Source organism: Mercenaria mercenaria, chromosome 10 (assembly GCF_021730395.1).
Source record: "Mercenaria mercenaria strain notata chromosome 10, MADL_Memer_1, whole genome shotgun sequence".
In the NCBI taxonomy this organism is placed as follows: Eukaryota; Metazoa; Mollusca; class Bivalvia; order Venerida; family Veneridae; genus Mercenaria; species Mercenaria mercenaria.
Genome location: NC_069370.1, coordinates 34,770,172 through 34,788,598, shown reverse-complemented (window position 1 = coordinate 34,788,598; position 18,427 = coordinate 34,770,172). Strand labels below are relative to the sequence as shown.

General features: G+C 32.9%; 1 protein-coding gene across 1 annotated transcript in view; it reads right to left on the bottom strand.

Annotated features, from left to right (window-relative positions):
• Positions 1–18,149, bottom strand: part of LOC123560831 (fibrocystin-L-like) — a 54,850-nt gene extending 36,701 nt beyond the window's left edge. The window contains exons 1-24 of the mRNA XM_053516863.1: positions 18,057–18,149; positions 17,405–17,427; positions 17,022–17,077; positions 16,303–16,377; positions 15,923–16,067; positions 15,413–15,521; positions 15,010–15,067; positions 14,386–14,479; positions 13,684–13,757; positions 12,048–12,090; positions 11,421–11,491; positions 10,227–10,343; positions 9,366–9,712; positions 7,502–7,569; positions 6,994–7,153; positions 6,597–6,705; positions 6,077–6,220; positions 4,574–4,737; positions 3,446–3,670; positions 2,839–2,921; positions 2,136–2,245; positions 1,457–1,611; positions 938–1,088; positions 548–702 (exon numbers count right to left, since the gene is read on the bottom strand). Coding sequence (XP_053372838.1) covers positions 548–702; positions 938–1,088; positions 1,457–1,611; positions 2,136–2,245; positions 2,839–2,921; positions 3,446–3,670; positions 4,574–4,737; positions 6,077–6,220; positions 6,597–6,705; positions 6,994–7,153; positions 7,502–7,569; positions 9,366–9,712; positions 10,227–10,343; positions 11,421–11,491; positions 12,048–12,090; positions 13,684–13,757; positions 14,386–14,479; positions 15,010–15,067; positions 15,413–15,521; positions 15,923–16,067; positions 16,303–16,377; positions 17,022–17,077; positions 17,405–17,427; positions 18,057–18,149 — 2,829 coding nt within the window. The remainder of the gene's footprint in view (positions 1–547; positions 703–937; positions 1,089–1,456; positions 1,612–2,135; positions 2,246–2,838; positions 2,922–3,445; positions 3,671–4,573; positions 4,738–6,076; positions 6,221–6,596; positions 6,706–6,993; positions 7,154–7,501; positions 7,570–9,365; positions 9,713–10,226; positions 10,344–11,420; positions 11,492–12,047; positions 12,091–13,683; positions 13,758–14,385; positions 14,480–15,009; positions 15,068–15,412; positions 15,522–15,922; positions 16,068–16,302; positions 16,378–17,021; positions 17,078–17,404; positions 17,428–18,056) is intronic.
• Positions 18,150–18,427: the final 278 nt, after the last annotated feature.

The window sequence follows — 18,427 nt, the reverse complement described above, 5'->3', positions numbered from 1 at the left end:
AACTTCCAGATTCCACGAAACAAACTTTATTTCATAAATATATTTTAATGTTCTGATCATGAAATATATGAATTGGCCATACGTTTTAAAACACGCGAAAGTAAAGAAATTCTATATGATTTAGATTTGACTGTACAACATGTACAATAGTAAGAACCAGAAATATCTCACCCGAGTTAAAAACGCATGGCAAATGTCATTTGATTACTTTGTTTTTTTTTCTGAAAAAAAAATGAGATCACCGCACTCGTGCCAAAACAATAAATACTGGCCTCTTGGTCTTTACCTTAAGTCGATAATACAATAATTATGTGTGTCAAAACACTCGTTCATCTCCTCCTGGCCGCCAGCAAAAATCATAATTTTAACAGCAGGTGTGTCAAAACCAAAAGATACTCGCTTACCTTCATCTCTTTCTGATATCAGCAAAATAAAATCTGTTAGATGATCAGGAACGTTACAGTCAATACACTTTTCTTTTCTTGCTTTCTAGCTAAAGTCAGTAATGTACCAACATGTTTGTCAAAACTAAGACATATTCACTTACTGTCATTTCTTCTTGGTCACCAGCTAAAGTCAGGAATGTAACGGCAAGATTAAAATTTGCACAGTCTCCTTGTTTTGCTACCGACAGTGATCCTATTCCATTCATAGACTCGAGTTCTTTGTCGAAATCTTTTGCCTCGAGAGATATGTTAAGTCCTGCAAACATTTGTTTAGAGGTAATGAATAAAACAATCTAATTCTAAAGTTCTAGATATTTGACAGTCCCAACAGAAATATTTGAATTGAATACGGAATGTCTGACATGATTAACATAAGACTGAAATAATTTTGTAATTTTGATGATTTGCGAAATTTAAAATAACATTATTTGAAAAGACAGAATAATATGAATGGAACATTTCAGCAGAAAAAAAATATATGAACGTTATACCTGATTTAGTTCTGCCGTTGAATGCTACATCCAGTTCACCAGTAACCGGCGGTGAAGCTTCAGATGTTCTTGTTACGCTGATGGCACCATTCCCATTGTATAATGTCGAAGTTAGAGACGAACTTGGGTATGATAGCTTTCCGCTTGTTACCTAAATATGTATGAATGGATGAAAAATCATTACTCGGATATAATATAGAAATCAGCTCTTTTATGTATTACTCATAGACTTGCAAGTAAAATGATTGCATCAAACGAACTAGATGAACATATTCTAGAATGTTTACTTGTAACTGTATTAGACATAAATTTTTACAACATTCCCTACGATTTACAAACTCTAGATACTTTTACTGACTAAAAAACAATGTATCATTCTAGATTCTTACAATCTTAATATAAATCAAAAATAATTTTCTACTGCAGACTAATAAAACATTCTACGAAAGGCAACAGTATTACGAACAAAATTGTTAAAATTACTTATAATTGAGTAGCTGTATACGCTCAAGAACATACCCTTCCGTTTCCTAATTCGAACAACGGGAACTCATTTCCACATTCGAAAGGTTTTAAGGTGACCTCATACACTGTGCTTGATACGCTTCTGACGGTAACGTCATTTATTAGTGCATTGTTTGGGCGAGCAGGGCGACGTCTTCGTCGATTAACCTCTGCAGTAAAAAAATGTATATTTATATAATACAATTCCATTGATAATTGATATTGTTAATCACAAATATTTGACTTATCACCCTTTGAGAGTGAAAAAAGGTGTTCAAGTTCAATAAACTCGATGCTGATTCTGGTGCTTTGGGATCATGGTAAATGTTCAGTTTTGCTGTGATTGAACTCCGCTTAGGTCGATGTTGTTTGGGAGGCAGGGGACGTGAATGATGTTGAACATTTCATTACCTCTTGTGAACAGACTCGGCCAAACCGATTTATCCATAACCTCAATGATTTTGCTCGTTTGTGTTCTATGTTTACAAAGGATCTTCTTACAGCCTTTTTTATTTTAATAATTTTATGAGTTTCTTTCTGTTGCTTCGACCTGGTTTAACAGTAATTTGGAAATCGGCGTCAATTACTCGATAAGCGAGGCTTTACCTTAAATTATTGAACTACATGATATGTACTCAATTTAACATGAGATAATGAGATTAATTTTAAGACATTAAATTCCTTCTTTAGCTACCTGGATCATTTGTGGTTTCTTTCTGGCCAATCACAACAGCGTCTACATAACCGGGTTGGTCAGCATTTAGACTGTACACTCGTACTTCATCCAGTCTATGTTGTGTATCACTTGGATACAAGGCTTTCACCTCGTCATATACATTCATTCAAGTGTAGTACCACGTCTCCGACCTTAACGTGCAGGATAAAATACATTGATAAGCTCTTTGCAGATAGTACGTTATACTTCTTGCGGGACCATCGGTAAGACCCAGCAAGGAATTGAGAAAAAGTAACATTTTTTTTCTTATTTAAGTCTGAATCAATTCAGAATCCGAATATTCATAAAATATAATGGAGAGAAATACAATACAACTTGCATTAGGAGGTTACCTAAGAGAAGAATAAAAAGTTGTCTCTCTACACAAATCTCTGAATACAATATAATATGTCCTTTAACAACAAAAATTTCTCTGGAAACGTGGTCTCTAAATACAAGTGGTCTCTGAATACCAGTGATCTCTAGGGCAAGTTTCACTGTATTGAATATTTTCTTTTCAAATGCAAAAATGCATGTTCGCCTACGTTATAACTTAAGGTCATAACACAATTTAAAAGTAGTCAAATTACTCAAGGAAATCATATACTACATTGGAATCAACCAGCAGTGTATGTAAAATGTAAAAGTTTTGAATGTATGGGGGAAGCTACGATATTCAGACATCGTGTCCAAGCTCGACGATGACTTATACGAGAAACGGATACCGATAAAACTCTGAAGAAATCCTTTGTATGCAAAGCATAGCTGAAACAAAAAACACACTTTCTATAGAGATATTAGGTTAATACCATACATATACGTAATGACACTCAGATCCTGTTTCGTTAAAAGAAGTGATATTGTTCTTTATTTTATTAGATGTTCAATAATATCAATGCCCTTATGCTTGGTCTCTACTACAAATAAGACTTATAGAAGCAGACAATTGATGCTTAGTGTATAAGTAACAATTTTCTTTATTACGTACACCTAAAGTGTATCAGATCATGACGCGCTTTTTAATTGCAATTGCACCTATACAGTTCTATTTAATCGAACGTGTTCATTTCTACATACACCGGTATAACAAATATTGCTAAGGTACACAAATTATGAAAATAGGAATACTTTTAAATGTTATTTGCACCATCCTAATTACACATACTTTCTAACTGATGCCAAACAACAAATCAAGAAAAACCAATCGACATTTCTCAGCCCTTTCAACAATCATAGTAATATTTCTGCTTGATTTATAACAGACACAAAATAAACAGAATACATTTTACCACTCCATATGATGACAACATTATTCCATAGTCATCTTCGGGTTTCTTGTAAATACGATATGGGTCTTTCAGAGAATATCTGCCACAGAATGGCTCTGTATCTTTGACCATTGTACCGCTAAATTGTGAAGAATATATTTCAAAGCTTTGGAAGTATTTTGCAGTACTTGGTGAAAATACATCCGGGCACTTTGCTTCAAACATACCGCCGATTGCCTTTTCCAGCTGAAATTGTATACATACCATTAATGCAGCAAGAAAAATTTCGCTAAAGGAGAATATGCAACATTTGACAATATTTCTGTTTAAAAAGAGATTCTTGAAACATTGAAAAAAGAGACAATAAATAATAGTATCCATGTAACGAAACGGCCGCTAATTGTGGCATGTTATCGGCATTACCATTGTGGCAAACTAAAATAATAATATCTATTGGTCATAAAATAGCTTGGACCTAAGTTTGAATATCAACAAGTATTTCTTAAAATAAAGTTCCACATCTTATGGTATTTAACATTTACAAAATCTGAATTATAACTTTAGATAGCAGTCTAGGTAAAATAATTCAGTTATACAAAAAAAAAGTTAACAATTAAAAACGTAAATCTAAATGAAACATTGCAAGTAAACATTCCCTTGTGATGCAAAGTAAAATACGCAAAACCTCTACGCTTTTGAATTTGTGTACAATTTATTATCATCAAGCAATTTATTTTAAGATTTTATTTCGTAATATATCATGTTGTTTCATAATTTCACATGATATAATATCCCTATACTGTATACCGACAGTTTTTATTTGCATACAATAAAATTGACTTTAAGTTATTTTTCCAACAAATAAAATTCTAAGATGTATTGCTTTGATTCTGTTGATAAAACGACGGATAAACCAGCAAATATTCGTTTCTAAATACCCTGTAAATTAATCTTTTGATATATAGTTGTATCAAATATCCTCTAAAAAGCAAGAATAACATCTTTGATATTCATGTTTTACGAATGTGCTTGTCCCTCTAACAGTAACTTCGTATAATTTTGTAACAAACCTACTGCAAAAAGTTTATATTGACTCAAACAATTATTTGCGTAAAAAAATTATTGTTCTTAAGATTCCAAACAACTTACGCTAGAAGCGTCCAGACTCGAAACAGAAAAAGGCTCTGAAACGACGCTAGCTAATGACAGAGCTACGGTGTCAAGGTCAGGTGTGCCGGCAGTGTCACGTGACACATCGAACTCTACTTTTGAACTATTTACCACTTTAACAACACTAATATCTGGAAAGTCACCTGAAAATGCATAAATTATCAGTTTAAAAGCCCAGGACAAAATAAGTGTGTTCTACTATGATAGTGATTGAGAAATTAGAGTATCTTTACAATTGTTACAATTACAAATTACCCCTATATTTAAGAGTTCTGTCCTTGTTTCGCGTTAATATAGCATTACAAAATATTATTGCAATAATAATTACAAGAGAATTATTTCCATACAGTTCTCACAGAAGGGTAAGTATGTCAACTAGAATGTTTTTCAATGTGAATGCTTTGTCATTGTAACTAAACTGAAAATAGTGTACGGCTGTGGTGCATTTAACAAAATAGACAACATGTGATGGTTGTAGTGCCATATCACAGGCACTCTAACAAAATAGAAAATATTTTATGGTTATGGTGCCATATGGCATCCAGCAGCATCTAATATTGAGAACACACAGATTATTCGTTTTGAATTAAATGTGATAAGATAAGTTGGTTGACTAATGGTAAATGTGATCTGATAAGTTGGTGTATCTGACGACAAGTTTTGAGTCAAAAGGGAAATGATCTGAAAAGTTGGTGGATAATACATATAATTACCTCGTTTGGTGTCCAACGAGATGTGATCTAATAAGGTTGTCTATCTGATTAAACATCTAGATACTCCGTTTTGAGTCAAATGTAATTTGAACTGGTAAGTTGTTGTATTTAATGACACATATGAGTACCTCGTTTTGAGTCAAATATGATCTGAAAGCCGATGTATCTGACCACACACACATACCTCGTTTTAAGTCAATTTACGTCTGATAAGCTGTGTTGGTGAATGACACACATACATACCTTGTTTTAAGTAAAAAATGATGTGATCTAATGGATCTACCTGGTTTTTAGTAAAATGTGGTATGATTGGATAAGTTGGTGGATGACACACATTACCTCGTTTTGAGTCTAATGTGATATGATGTGACGAGTTGGAGTATCTGGTGGCACACAATAATACATCGTTTGAGTAAAATGTCTTGTGATCCACATAAGTTGGCGAGTCTGATGAAACATATAAATACCTCCGACGTTAATAATTGAGTCCAACGTGACATTAGCTGAAAAGCTGGTGTATCTGAAAATACTACTAATAGTTTTGAGCCAAATGAGATCTGATAAGTTGGTGTATATGACGACACACATAAATACCTCGTTTCGAGTCAAATGTGATCTGATAAGTTGGTGTATCTGACGACACATAAATACCTCGTTTCGAGTCAAATGTGATCTGATAAGTTGGTGTATCTGACGACACACATAAATACCTCGTTTCGAGTCAAATGTGATCTGATAAATTGGTGTATCTGACGACACACATAAATACCTCGTTTCGAGTCAAATGTGATCTGATAAGTTGGTGATGCTGATGCTTGTCTGACAACTGTCACTGACTCCTCACTTCCAAATACAGGAAGGCTGTTTATAGCATCCTGAATGCTTGCTTCATCCATATCGGTAGTTAAAGGTTCTGGAATCAAAGCACACATTATCTATATTGTGGAGAACTATGTATTTCAGCAATTCTAAACGTCTAAAGTCCTCTGTTGCAGATAAATGTATACAAAACTCTATTGTTCGAGAAAGCATCAAGTGGAATTTGGCGCAATAATTTACAAAAATACTCCTTATCTGTGTTTGTATTTTTGCACTGTTAAACGTTTGAAGGGTATATGCTTCCGATAAACGTACAGAAACGTTATTGATCAAGAGAGCAGTAGGTAGAATTTGGCGCAATATATTACAAAAATGCTCATTATTTGCACTTTTAAACGTTTCACAAAATGTATTGATACAGAAAGCAATAGGTGGAACATGGCGCAATATTTTGCAAAAATTACCATTACCTGTATACACATCGTACAATCCAAATCTAAACTCTCCAGGTGTGTTAACTTCTACAGTTTGAACCTCACTGACTGCTGCCTGACTTGTAAATTTCTTAAATTCTATTTCCTACAACATAAACAAGCATAGTCCCGTGACTTAAATTAATGACTCTGGCAATATTTAATATGAAAGATATTTACGTTGAAAAATATAAAGAATGGATCTTACGGTTCTTTCAAATGACATATCTGATAACGTATTATTTAATTCTAGAGGTGCTATGTTTCCATTAAAAGAACTTTCTGTTTTCAGCTGGTGTTATAATTTTCAAAATATCAAAGAAACAAAACAATAAACAAACGCTGATATAACCATAATAATCAGTTCGGTTCAAAAAGAAACAAATCAACTCACCTGCACATCAAATTTTACTGTGGAAGATATTGATATAACTTGTTCCTCTTGTTTCGCATTTCCTGTCCATGCACTGGTAAAAGCTGTGTTGAAATATTTCGCCTTTAGGTGAATAAAAGAACCACCACTTGTTTCATAATGAACAACCTCAAGCAAATACCTGTAAAAGAGATATTTAATGGCAAAAATATAATACAATAAGTAAATCATTTAGAAGCATAGAACGCGTAAAGCAAAATGATAGCACACTGGGTTTGATTAGGTTTGTTCATGAGAGGTAAAAGAATTTTCAAATTTTGACCATTCACGCCAGCCAATCTACAACAGGCTTAAGCGGAACTTTATTGCATGGAAATATTGAATCGTTTCCATAATTACAAAGGATCAGACTATGTAACAACATGTAGTTTAGAAGCATGTTAGTATTGTTTCTTTACTTTCTTGGCATAACAAACACGCACACACGCACGCATGCACTATTTTAGCAAGTTAAACAATATAAACAAACCTTTGGGTACTATCCAGAGTCATTTTGTTGGATGCTTCCCAAGACGTTTCCGAAGTCACTGCTTGTACCTGTGAGCAAAAATGTTAAAATTACCCTGTCTTTCAAATGTTAAAACTGGTATGTTTACGTAGAACTCCTAATTTAAGAACAATGATCAAAAGGTATATAAACGGAAACAAGGCCTGATCCTTTGTTCAGACACAAGTTTCTCATTTGAGCTATTGCTTAACTGGACTAAAGTACTACAAAAAGACCACTGTATATTGCACTTAAGGAGGTAGGTTACCTTTATATTTGTATGTGCGCATGTCCAACCGGAAGCTAACGTGACGACTTACGACGACGTTTACGACAAACTAAATGTGTTTGTATATTCATTCTTCTGAAAACAAATCATAGACCTGTCTTCGATCTGACGCTTTATGGTTCAATAATGCAGAAATAATGAATAAATTACCGCAGAAACGCTTCAAAACAATGTTGCCTTAAAATGACGTCATTGACGTCATGACGTTACGTGTCAGTTACCGAGCAAAAAAAAAATAGCCTTTATCTTGAAAGTACGTAATTCTGTGTATTTTCTTTATTCAAACTATTTTCAAATAACCATTATTTGCTGAAATATTTTTTATGAGTCTTTTGCTCTGAATAATAATCAATATTTTGCTTCTTTTATGTAGTTACATTGAAATGTTATGCGGAATGTAAGAAAATGGATGATGGTAACCAATGTTATTTGGAATATAGTTGGGTGAGAGGTTACTTGTTACGGCCATTTTCAAATAAAAAATCTAGCAGTTTGATTTGTAATACCTATTTTTCAGGTTCCGGTGATAATTTGTTACTTATATACTAAAACTAAGATCTAAAATTGTTCAAATTTCAGTAGAAAATTGTGGTTTCTTGAATTGAATTGATGTTACCATGGAAACGAAGCCCGTGACCTATGTATCTAAATGTAAAATTCAAAAGCGTTGACACTAGTCTATTTAAGAAACACAGCTTCGGCTTTTTATTTTCATTTCAACAATATCCATGAGAATAACAGCAGCATGCTGAACGTTTTTCCATGAAAAATGCCAGACGAGGGGTACTGCTGTAAGTATTCTAAGCTTAGAAATTTGTTTGAATAAATGCAGATAACACGAAAATATAACTTACGTTAGAAATAATATGTTTTAAAGCTACATCAACTAGAAAGATAATCTTATTCAATATTATTTTATAAGAAATTACGACAAAAAGCAAGATATAAGCCATTTTAAACATCTCTGTTGCCATGGTTACTTTAAACTTTAAGAAAAATAGGGTACCATGTATAGTGCTTGGTATGTTGCTAATAACATTACCGAAATATTCCATGTTGGTCATTAACAGAATGGCACTGAAGCCGTCGAAAACCCCTATTTTTATACATAAATGTTTAAAAATGAGAGAAAATGCGTTACCATGGAAACACGGGCCCCGCGACATATACATTTTAAGCTTATATTAGAAAGCTAACGTGCATACTAGTAAAATTATAGATTATGCTGACTTCTACGGATATCAATGAAACTAAAATACACTGAAAAGTGTTAAATATCCGTATTTTCCTTCTTCTTTCAATATGAAATACCTTTGGAGGGTCATGTTCTTCAAACCTGGATAAAAATTGAACTTGAAGAGACAGAGACAAACGAAACTGAGATTTTAGCAGTTAAAACTTCATATTACACGAAATACAAACAGATGCTGCGGTTCAACTAATTTGAATTTACCCTTGTAACAAGGTAACCTACCTCCTTAAGTTAACATGTTGAAATTGAATTTAAATAATTTGTAACATTAAAGCATTTATTATCTGTTCTTAGCACAAGCTTACACTATCAATAAACAATCGAGCACCATCGTCTGCAAGCAGGTGGAACTCGTAAACTCCTGAGTGCGGAGGCGTAAAATATGTCGTCATTTTACTGACGTAATTATCCATTGTATCATTGACGTCATTAAAATATGTCTCATCCAAGATTTCATTATTATAACCCGAAGACGAGCTGGTCAGTGACAAAATGCTATCTAAGCTGCTAGTGTCTTTGCTGGTTGAAGTCCAGTACTCAAAGTTGACACCACGGTTACCATGGAAACTGGAACCACTAGAACTAGGGTCAGCAGCAACCTCACAGCTTACATACTCGTCTACAACCACTTCTCTTATCTGACATTCCGTGTCTGAAAACAAAAGTGATAGGACCAAAAATTAATCAGTTCCGTAAGAAATTCATATTTTGTTCATCCTTGCAAAATTATACAACTTTTGTATCCATTGTAATGATAATAATGATCAATAAACTACTATCTAATTTTGCTATTTTGAACTCGGGAAAACATACACGTGAATATAGTCTTTAGACGATGGAAAAAAAACTGTAGCATTTCAAATTTATACAGAAAAAATCCGATTCATTTGTAGCAAAATAATACATTAAGTCATTGCACTCAATAATTTCTCTTACTTTCTCGCCCTAGGAAAGCGGCAAAAAGAACTATACCATTCCTGTATATAAAATAAAATTTTGCACATGTTTGAAGGTTGTTAAATTTTTTGTATCAAGACATACCACACCAAAGTGGGTTATTTCCTACATATGCGTTTTCTTCTGCTTGAGCAATTACTGATAATATCCATATAAGTCGGGGGGAAACACTAACATGACGTCACAAATGACTGCTAAAATATCATTACCTCCTATAAATGCTCGAGGCTGTGTATACGGTGCTCTGTTGTCAAAGTAGTTCCCGTAGATAGTAAGAACAATGCCTCCCTCCAGACTCCCTTCTGACTGACTAATACTCGTTATATCTGAAATATAACTTGCATTATTACACGTTTTTTTCTGTGTATTGAAATATGTATTGTATTTTCACAGTGAAAAATATCAAATATATTTTTTTCACTGGAAAGAAACTATAAAATGGGGAAATTTAGTCAAATCTTAATAAAAAAGAAAATTTTTTTGTTTAAAGGGTAAGGAAAGCCTGACAATAAGTTAATTCTGTATGAAAGCCATCCTCAAGCCTTTCATAAGGCTGATTTTTTTTTTTAAAATCGGACCACTGTTGAAAAAGATATGGCAGTTTGAAATTTAAGAAAACGGCAGATCATGGAGGCAGCCATTTTAGTGTATTTATGACGTCATTTACACAATACTGAATTCTATATTTAGCAAAAAAACTTTAAAATAGATTATTTTTTATATTTTTTTTAGTGTAAGTGTAAAACATGATAATTTCTTTCATTATAGCTGAAAAAAGTAGAGAAATTATTTCACAGAAATAAGTAAATACAGTTCAAATGTGTATCTAAAAATTTCATAAATCCGCCATTTTTTTTTGTTGCCATTGAAACAAAATGACCGCCGATTTGACCAAACATTGAAATGCTCATAACTTTCTTATTTTCACTCCGATTTTAAAAATTATTTCACTTCTTTAAATAATATAAGAAATCCAAGCTGATGCAGTTAACGTAAGAACAGCCTTGCCTTTCCCTTTAACATATAAGATCAAAATATCTTTCAGCCACGAACACCATATTTTACATTTACACTTGTGACTATACTACACGTGAAAATATTGCATCTGTTGTTAACTCGTGGAGGGTATTTCAATCTTATACTGAAACAAACAAATATCCTCTATGTGTTTGTCTTCAAACTACTAAATACTTTCTCCAACTTTGAATCTAACTTTAAATGTAAAATCTACTTCAAAAAATGTTTTCTTACAAATTTTGTTAATACTTTCAATGTAATTTATAAAAGTCTACTTACGGTCTTCAATATACTTAACTTTCATTAACTGGATATAATTATAAGTTAAAGTCAATATATAAGATACATACTTATTAAAGATAGTAGGTTTAGAAAGACAAAGTCACCTGTGTATGTCTGAAACATATATATCTTGTCATCGTAGGATACCTTGTACAATTCAGGATCAGGCTTAGATCTGTAAACATTCATTTAAATCTTCATATTTGGTTAACAACAAAAATAGGCTACTATCATTTGTCGCTTTTCATTTATAACATACAGAAATTAAAACACCCAGAGCCTATGAACAGTAACATTGTTTCTAAAGGTATAACAAAAATATTACTACATTTTTAAATGTAACATGCAGTTTAGTAATAATTGATAATAACTAAATGTTTAGTGTACCAAATAATTAAATTGTAGCCTTTAGAGACTTCTTCGCGCCAACATGTTCTTGCAAACACTTATAAAAATGCTAGAACATTCAAAGAAATGTTAAAAAAGTGTATATATGGTGGTTGATGCGCTTTTTGTGTGATATCTTATAGTGTGTTCAGCTTTAAATTTATGTCTAAGACTTAGGATTTTTTATGAAACGCAGCCTAGAATGAACCGTCTATTTACTCAAGAAAAAGCCTGGAATAACGCTTGAATAACTCTGTCATACAATGTATATAACTTACATATCAATTTGTTATATACTGCTAACTAGCATTATTAAATTGTGATATGTTGATACAAAAACTTACCTTCCATAGGGCGACTCAATAATGAAACTGCCATTGAAGAAACCTTTAAAAATCAGAAAAAGTGAGAATTTAAAAATAAAACTGATGAAATTATATACATTTATAGCTCCAGCCTGTCTGTGGATCGTCTTTAAAAATTATGCCTTATAAGAGCGTGTGTTTCCATAAAGACAAATTCCTCCATATTTACAAGATTACAGAAATTTATTTACGGCCATGATTATGAGAGCGTTATACTCATGAGACTGTCCTGTTCTTTCTCATTTGCTCAGCGACAAACCAAAGGTGTCTTCTTCTAGCCTGTCCTATACTCTTTCCAATGGCACCTTTCAAATTAATATGCACATTTGTATTTCGCCGTCCATGTCACGTTAAATAAAGCGAATTTTGGCCAGGGTACGTTTTGGTTATTTATTATGTTTATAGAATTAAGGATTTCTGCCAATGAGTAATGGTTGTGTAACATGGATAAATGACTGAATCGATTTCTCCAGCTCCTTTAAAGCGGACGATTGTAAAATATTTCCTCAGATATCGGAATACAGTCAGTATTGAGACATTTATCCATCCGTCTAGATTAAGCTCACGTAACCGGTAATGAGACACTTCTTATCACCACCGCGGTTACATAACTGAAATACTGTTGAAAAACGGCGTTAAACCCAAAACAAACTTCTTATCACCATTGTTTTCCATTACGTCAAGGTCTCATGCTATCTAATTATCCATACATTACAGGTCATTCACTGGTAGGTCATTCGGGACAGGTGTCAATGGGTGTGCAGTATGGGCCATTTTGGCTTCAGATTCCAGTGTCCTGAAACCGATATTTTACCCGACTTTATCTAACCAATTAACTGAAATTGCCATACGATCAAGTAATAAGTGTATGAAGTGTGTGGGATACGTCATTTGGATTTATTTTATGATTTTCCCCCACAAATGGTGTCAACGCATTTTGTGTTATTTCCAAATTTACAATACTTTGACCCCATGGTTTTCAATTTAAATTGTCAACAGTGTCCTTCATGCATTTTAACGTTTTGTCAATAATTCTGACCTGTCTGTTGCATGTATGTGAAATAGGCAAGTTATAATAATTTGCATTCCTTAAGGTCAAATTCCATCATTTACGAGAAGATTGCAGCCATGTTTGTAAGTGTTTCCTTTGCATAAATCTGTCCTGGGTTTTCTCTTTGCTTAGCGCCAAATCAAAGATATGTCCGCCTAGCTTTATCTTCCTCTTTCCAACGACACATTTAGCATTAAAATGTATGTTTGAACCGGTGAGCAGCATCCTGGTAATCTAACATACTGGAAGGACAATTGTCCATTTAGATTTCGCTATTCGTAAGACGCTTTCAATCTTTGATTTCCACTATAGTAACGGTACTAACGGTACCCCTCGTGTATTCAAACGTTCAGTTAATACATGTAATGCAACTGTTTCCCAAAATATGCTTGCATTTGCTCCACAGAATTGCTTATAAACTTTTACAAGATTGCTTCAAGGATAATTCCACATTAATCATACGTGTTCAACAAACGTAAAGTAAAGGACTGATTGTCAAAATGAATATAGTCTATAGCTTTCATTATTTTTCAATTAAAAGGCAGAAAAAGTTAATCAACATACCAACTGATGATCCCTTGGTTTTACAAATGAGACTTCCATGGTCTGATTCTTCGTCGTCAAGTGCAAGCCCGTAGCTGACAGTGAAGGAATCAAGGTAATATTACATAATTACAAAGAGTACAAAGGAATATTATTCATTTACCATGATTTAATCATTACTTTAATTCCGATAATTAGCAAGTTAACAGATCGCTTCGCGATCTTTCGCTTAAAGATGTGTAGTTGTAGTAAGTATTAAGACAGCATTACTGTCTGAAAATTTGCGCAAAATTTGTCCAAACTTTTCAGGAATAAAAGTTTTTGGACCCGTAATTGTTCTGTCCAGCTAAACTCTTTGTTAACCACTAGAGTGGTATACATTTTTCTTTATTTGTACTATCCCATTAAAAGCGTCAAAATCTGCTATACTTTGTTACTTACAATGTATCATTTTCTTTCAGTGCACAATCTTGTGGTCCAACATATACCCTGAAATAATAGCAGTGTCACGTGAAAATCAAAGAAAATGCCTTAACAGCACTATTCATCTGAAAAGACATGCACTTGCTAATTTCGAGGAATTCATGGAAGCGTCAAATTCTAAATTCATGATAAATGAATATATAAATAAATTATTAATAAATAAGACTTGAACGTGTTGGTATTTGATATTTGAATGTTTACATTCTCACATGTTAAAAACTTCCATTAGAAGAAAGATACCTCAGCAACTTCTCTGTTTTCAAGTTTGTTGCGGTTTCAAGATTGCTGCCGTATCTGTCACTAACCAATTTCCCCTTCATTGTCACAAAAGTACCTGAATCAATTTTTAAAAGTGTATAATTTGCACAAGTTATTATGTGTACACAGTCATTTAGACTAACTCCTAGACTATATATATATTTTTTTACATTTTTATGATTCAATGTAGTGAACTGGGCCAGCCTATATCCTATGTCCAACATCATTCCTGTAAGAAAATCTCTGGAATAGACTAGCCTTTGTCACTATGAAATGTAATTAGACGAAAAAAGGAAAAATGTAGAAATATCTTTATTACAGTCTAACAGTCTTTTATGACAAATATTACACATATGTACGAATGAATGTTCATGTTGTTCTGTATTTATTTTAAGGTATGTATATACCTACTTTTAACAATAAGGGACGCTAGAAGTACATTTATACTTATTTGCTAACACAGACAAGCGTTATTAAGTTTTCTAGACGAAGACAAAAGTGTTATACACGTAGACGCACGTAAGAGCAGTTATTGTGGATCATTTCATTGAAATAACTAAATAGTTTTGCGATCATTATAATAAATTCCTCTTAATTGGTGATTACCTGGTGTTCCAGACTGCGGAGAAAAAGATTCTATTGTGGGCGTGTAACCCGACTGCGGCTGAAAGAAGAAAAATAAACTTTATTTTTTAAAAATACGGAGTACAAGATTTTTTAGGAATTCAAATTATGTTTGGTTTAATTAAACAGTACTCATATGATTTTACTTGCATGAACATTGGGCTATTGCTGATATTGAACTTTATCATGAACTTTGCATTATTTTACTTGACTGTGTCCTTGAATATACTTGTACTTAGTGTGTAGAGAATTGTTCATTTTGCACGGACACATTTTTAGTTTGTTTTATTTACCTGAAATATAAAATCTGTGTCATTTACCTTTAATGTGCATGCATACTTACCATGAATATTAACTCGGGTTATGTTACTTTACGAGTATTTACCTTGTATGTACACTTTGGGTTGGTTGGGTCTCCGCCACATAGGTCGCGATCTTCTACAACCTTACCATCAACTTTTACTTTCACGTAGTGGTCCTCTTCATTCGTATTCCTGAAAAAAAAGAGAAACGTGAGATAGATATATTAAGAGGATAAAATGTAATGAAATAGTTGTGTTTTAAACAATCGTTTTCTGGAACATATTATACGAAGTTTTGTAATTTGCAAGACTTCCCGTCATCACCCACCTTGTGACGCATGATAAGAATTAGACATTATGGTAAAATCGGAAATGCAAATTTTTCCTGTCAGAATTGTAAATCAATCCCTCTGTCTTCTTCTAATTTGCATACAGAATAACTATCACTGTAATGTTTCCAAAAGGCACAAATTTTAAAAAAGAAAAATAGTTTGGCAGACGTCAAAACAAACCCGTCTAGATACTCTTGTAAAATGATTTGCATCTAGATTTTCTTAGTAAAGAATTAGCACATGTTTTCATATAGGCCCTACCGTGGAGTATAGCACATGACCTGAGTCTCAGTACAGCCGTCTTTGTGCACAGTACACGAGAACTCCGTGCCGGACTCCCCAACCAAATATACTTTGTTACCAACATTTGGGTCGTCATTTTGACTGAACTGGTCTGCCGAGAAACCTAAAATAATATATATAGGCAATTGTATCATTTCAGCCCACGATTGATTTACAAACTATCAAAATTAAAAAATAAGCAAAATTATAGTTGTTATAAGTTTACATATATTTACCACTTTTTGCATTTGTTCGACAAAAGTATAGTATTGAAAGGATAAAGTGGATTAGTTAACTTGTTTCTAAACATGCTTAAAATTATCACTTCATATCTAAATGTCTTAACGTAATATTTTTACCGCCGCCGTAAATCGTCAACCTAGTCTCGCCAGCCAAACTCCCATACTTCGGTTCTATATGACTTACATATGCTCCTGAAATTATAAAGAAGTGAAATATTGCATCTTCTTTTTCCAAATACCAGGTATTAACATATATGTTATCCTTCAGCTAATTTCTGCGGAATTTTATTCTACATAAAGGGCTATTATAACTTGTTCCCATACTCAGTCAAAAAGTCCAAGTCATTTAGAAAATACTTTTTTTTTAAGATAACACCTGAATGTAACTAAATATATTTTAATTTGAAGACAGTCAATTGTACTCATTTGTTGAGATAAAAGACTTATAATTTTACTCCATTTATTTGCTTCGTTGAAGGAGCAATGCACATGTCTTTTATTCTATCTAAAACTCTTACGAATAGTGGAAAAGTAAAAACAGAAAATAATATAATGAAAAAGGTAATAATACCTCTATTAAAATACATTGTATTATATTATACTATCAAAATAATCATAAAATATCACATCGAGTCGTGTCGGTATAATGAAAAAAAATATATTAAAAACTGTATTTGTATTTCACTCCATTGGTCTGACCGCAGTCACATGACTAAAGATGGAGCTAAAATGTATACTGACTCCAAGTAGTGCCATCAGATAATTGTGACCTCATAACAATATGTCGTCGAAAAAACGCTTTAAAGAGAACAAAACGACCAACTGCAACAGATTACCGTTTTTCCCAAGCATATCGAGTGGTTTAATTAAATAGTTACACAATTTTCCTTCACTGAAAGCGAATAATTGACTAATACAGTATATATAATATACTAGAAATGTTTATAAATGAAATAAAGAATATAGTTACCCTTGAGCAATATAGGCTCGGCGGATTAAAACGCGACCTGGTTTTAAGATAAATAACTTTCATATATTCCAAAAATAACAAAAATATTTTCTTTGAAATCATATCATTTAGAAAAATGGATAATATATTGACTAAAATTCGATCATGGAAAGTAAAATAAATGTTTTAAAACAGGTCATAGTTATCATTTTAAGTAGTAAATCTGTCACTGAAAAATCACAAATAAACATTTGTTTAATGACATTGAACCTTAAATTCCTCCTGTAAACATCCTAGAAGATGGGTAAACAATATATTTACCATTAATCCTCCTCGACCACACACAAAGTCAGAAGGCAAAAGGTAAAATGTTTAATCCGCGTACGAAAACAAGCAAAAGAATTAAGCGAGAGATTAATCCCTTTCAGATAATAAGTTCACATTAATTTCTTTATTATGTTTTTTGTTAAATAATATGATTAATAAACCAATTTCACGGGTATATAAACAAAAGACTGACGTTTTTCATAATGCTGCAACACTGACCAATGAAAGAGAAGAATAAGGTTGACTAATGCGTACTATTTCAGGTTATGAATTTTATGCTTATTACATGTTATTAACCGCAGTCCAATCACCCTTTAATGAAATGCAAAATTTTCTCGTGCGTTTGAACCTAATAGGTACATAAGTAAAGGTTATTAAAAATAAGATTTGTAAGATATTGTATATTCAATAGAAAAAAACCTTATCAAGCGAGTTCTATACAATTCTTATTATTGAAACAAATTAGGCACAGTTGAAAAAAACATTGTGCTGATCATCCAATCACTCCTGAAGGCCGAATTACCTTTTGTTTTTGAAGTCTGGCCGAAATTATGGATGAGATGTTTAATTCTTTCTGATCTTGCATAAAAATTACCTTTTTCTCTGTTTCTGGATATGTTTTGGAGGGAGAAATTTCAAGTATAAACAAGAAAGTTCTACGGTGGCTAATTTCTGCCATTTCTGGCATGTTGGTGCGTTTGAAAAAGGTCCATATGTCAAAACGACAAACTTGTGCCTCAATACGGCAATACCTTATTTGTCGTATCGGCAAGCTAACTTCGCTAAGTTGTCATATCGGCGCGCTATATTGTCGTTTTGGCGTGTCAGCGTTCTTCAAACGCACAAAGACGTCAGAATGAAATGGTAGAAATAAGTCACCATACAATTCACTCGCTGTTAATACAGGCTTTTTGCTTCTTTTTTTCAGATTGATGTGCCATGGCCGAATATTTGCTCTTGCGTAAA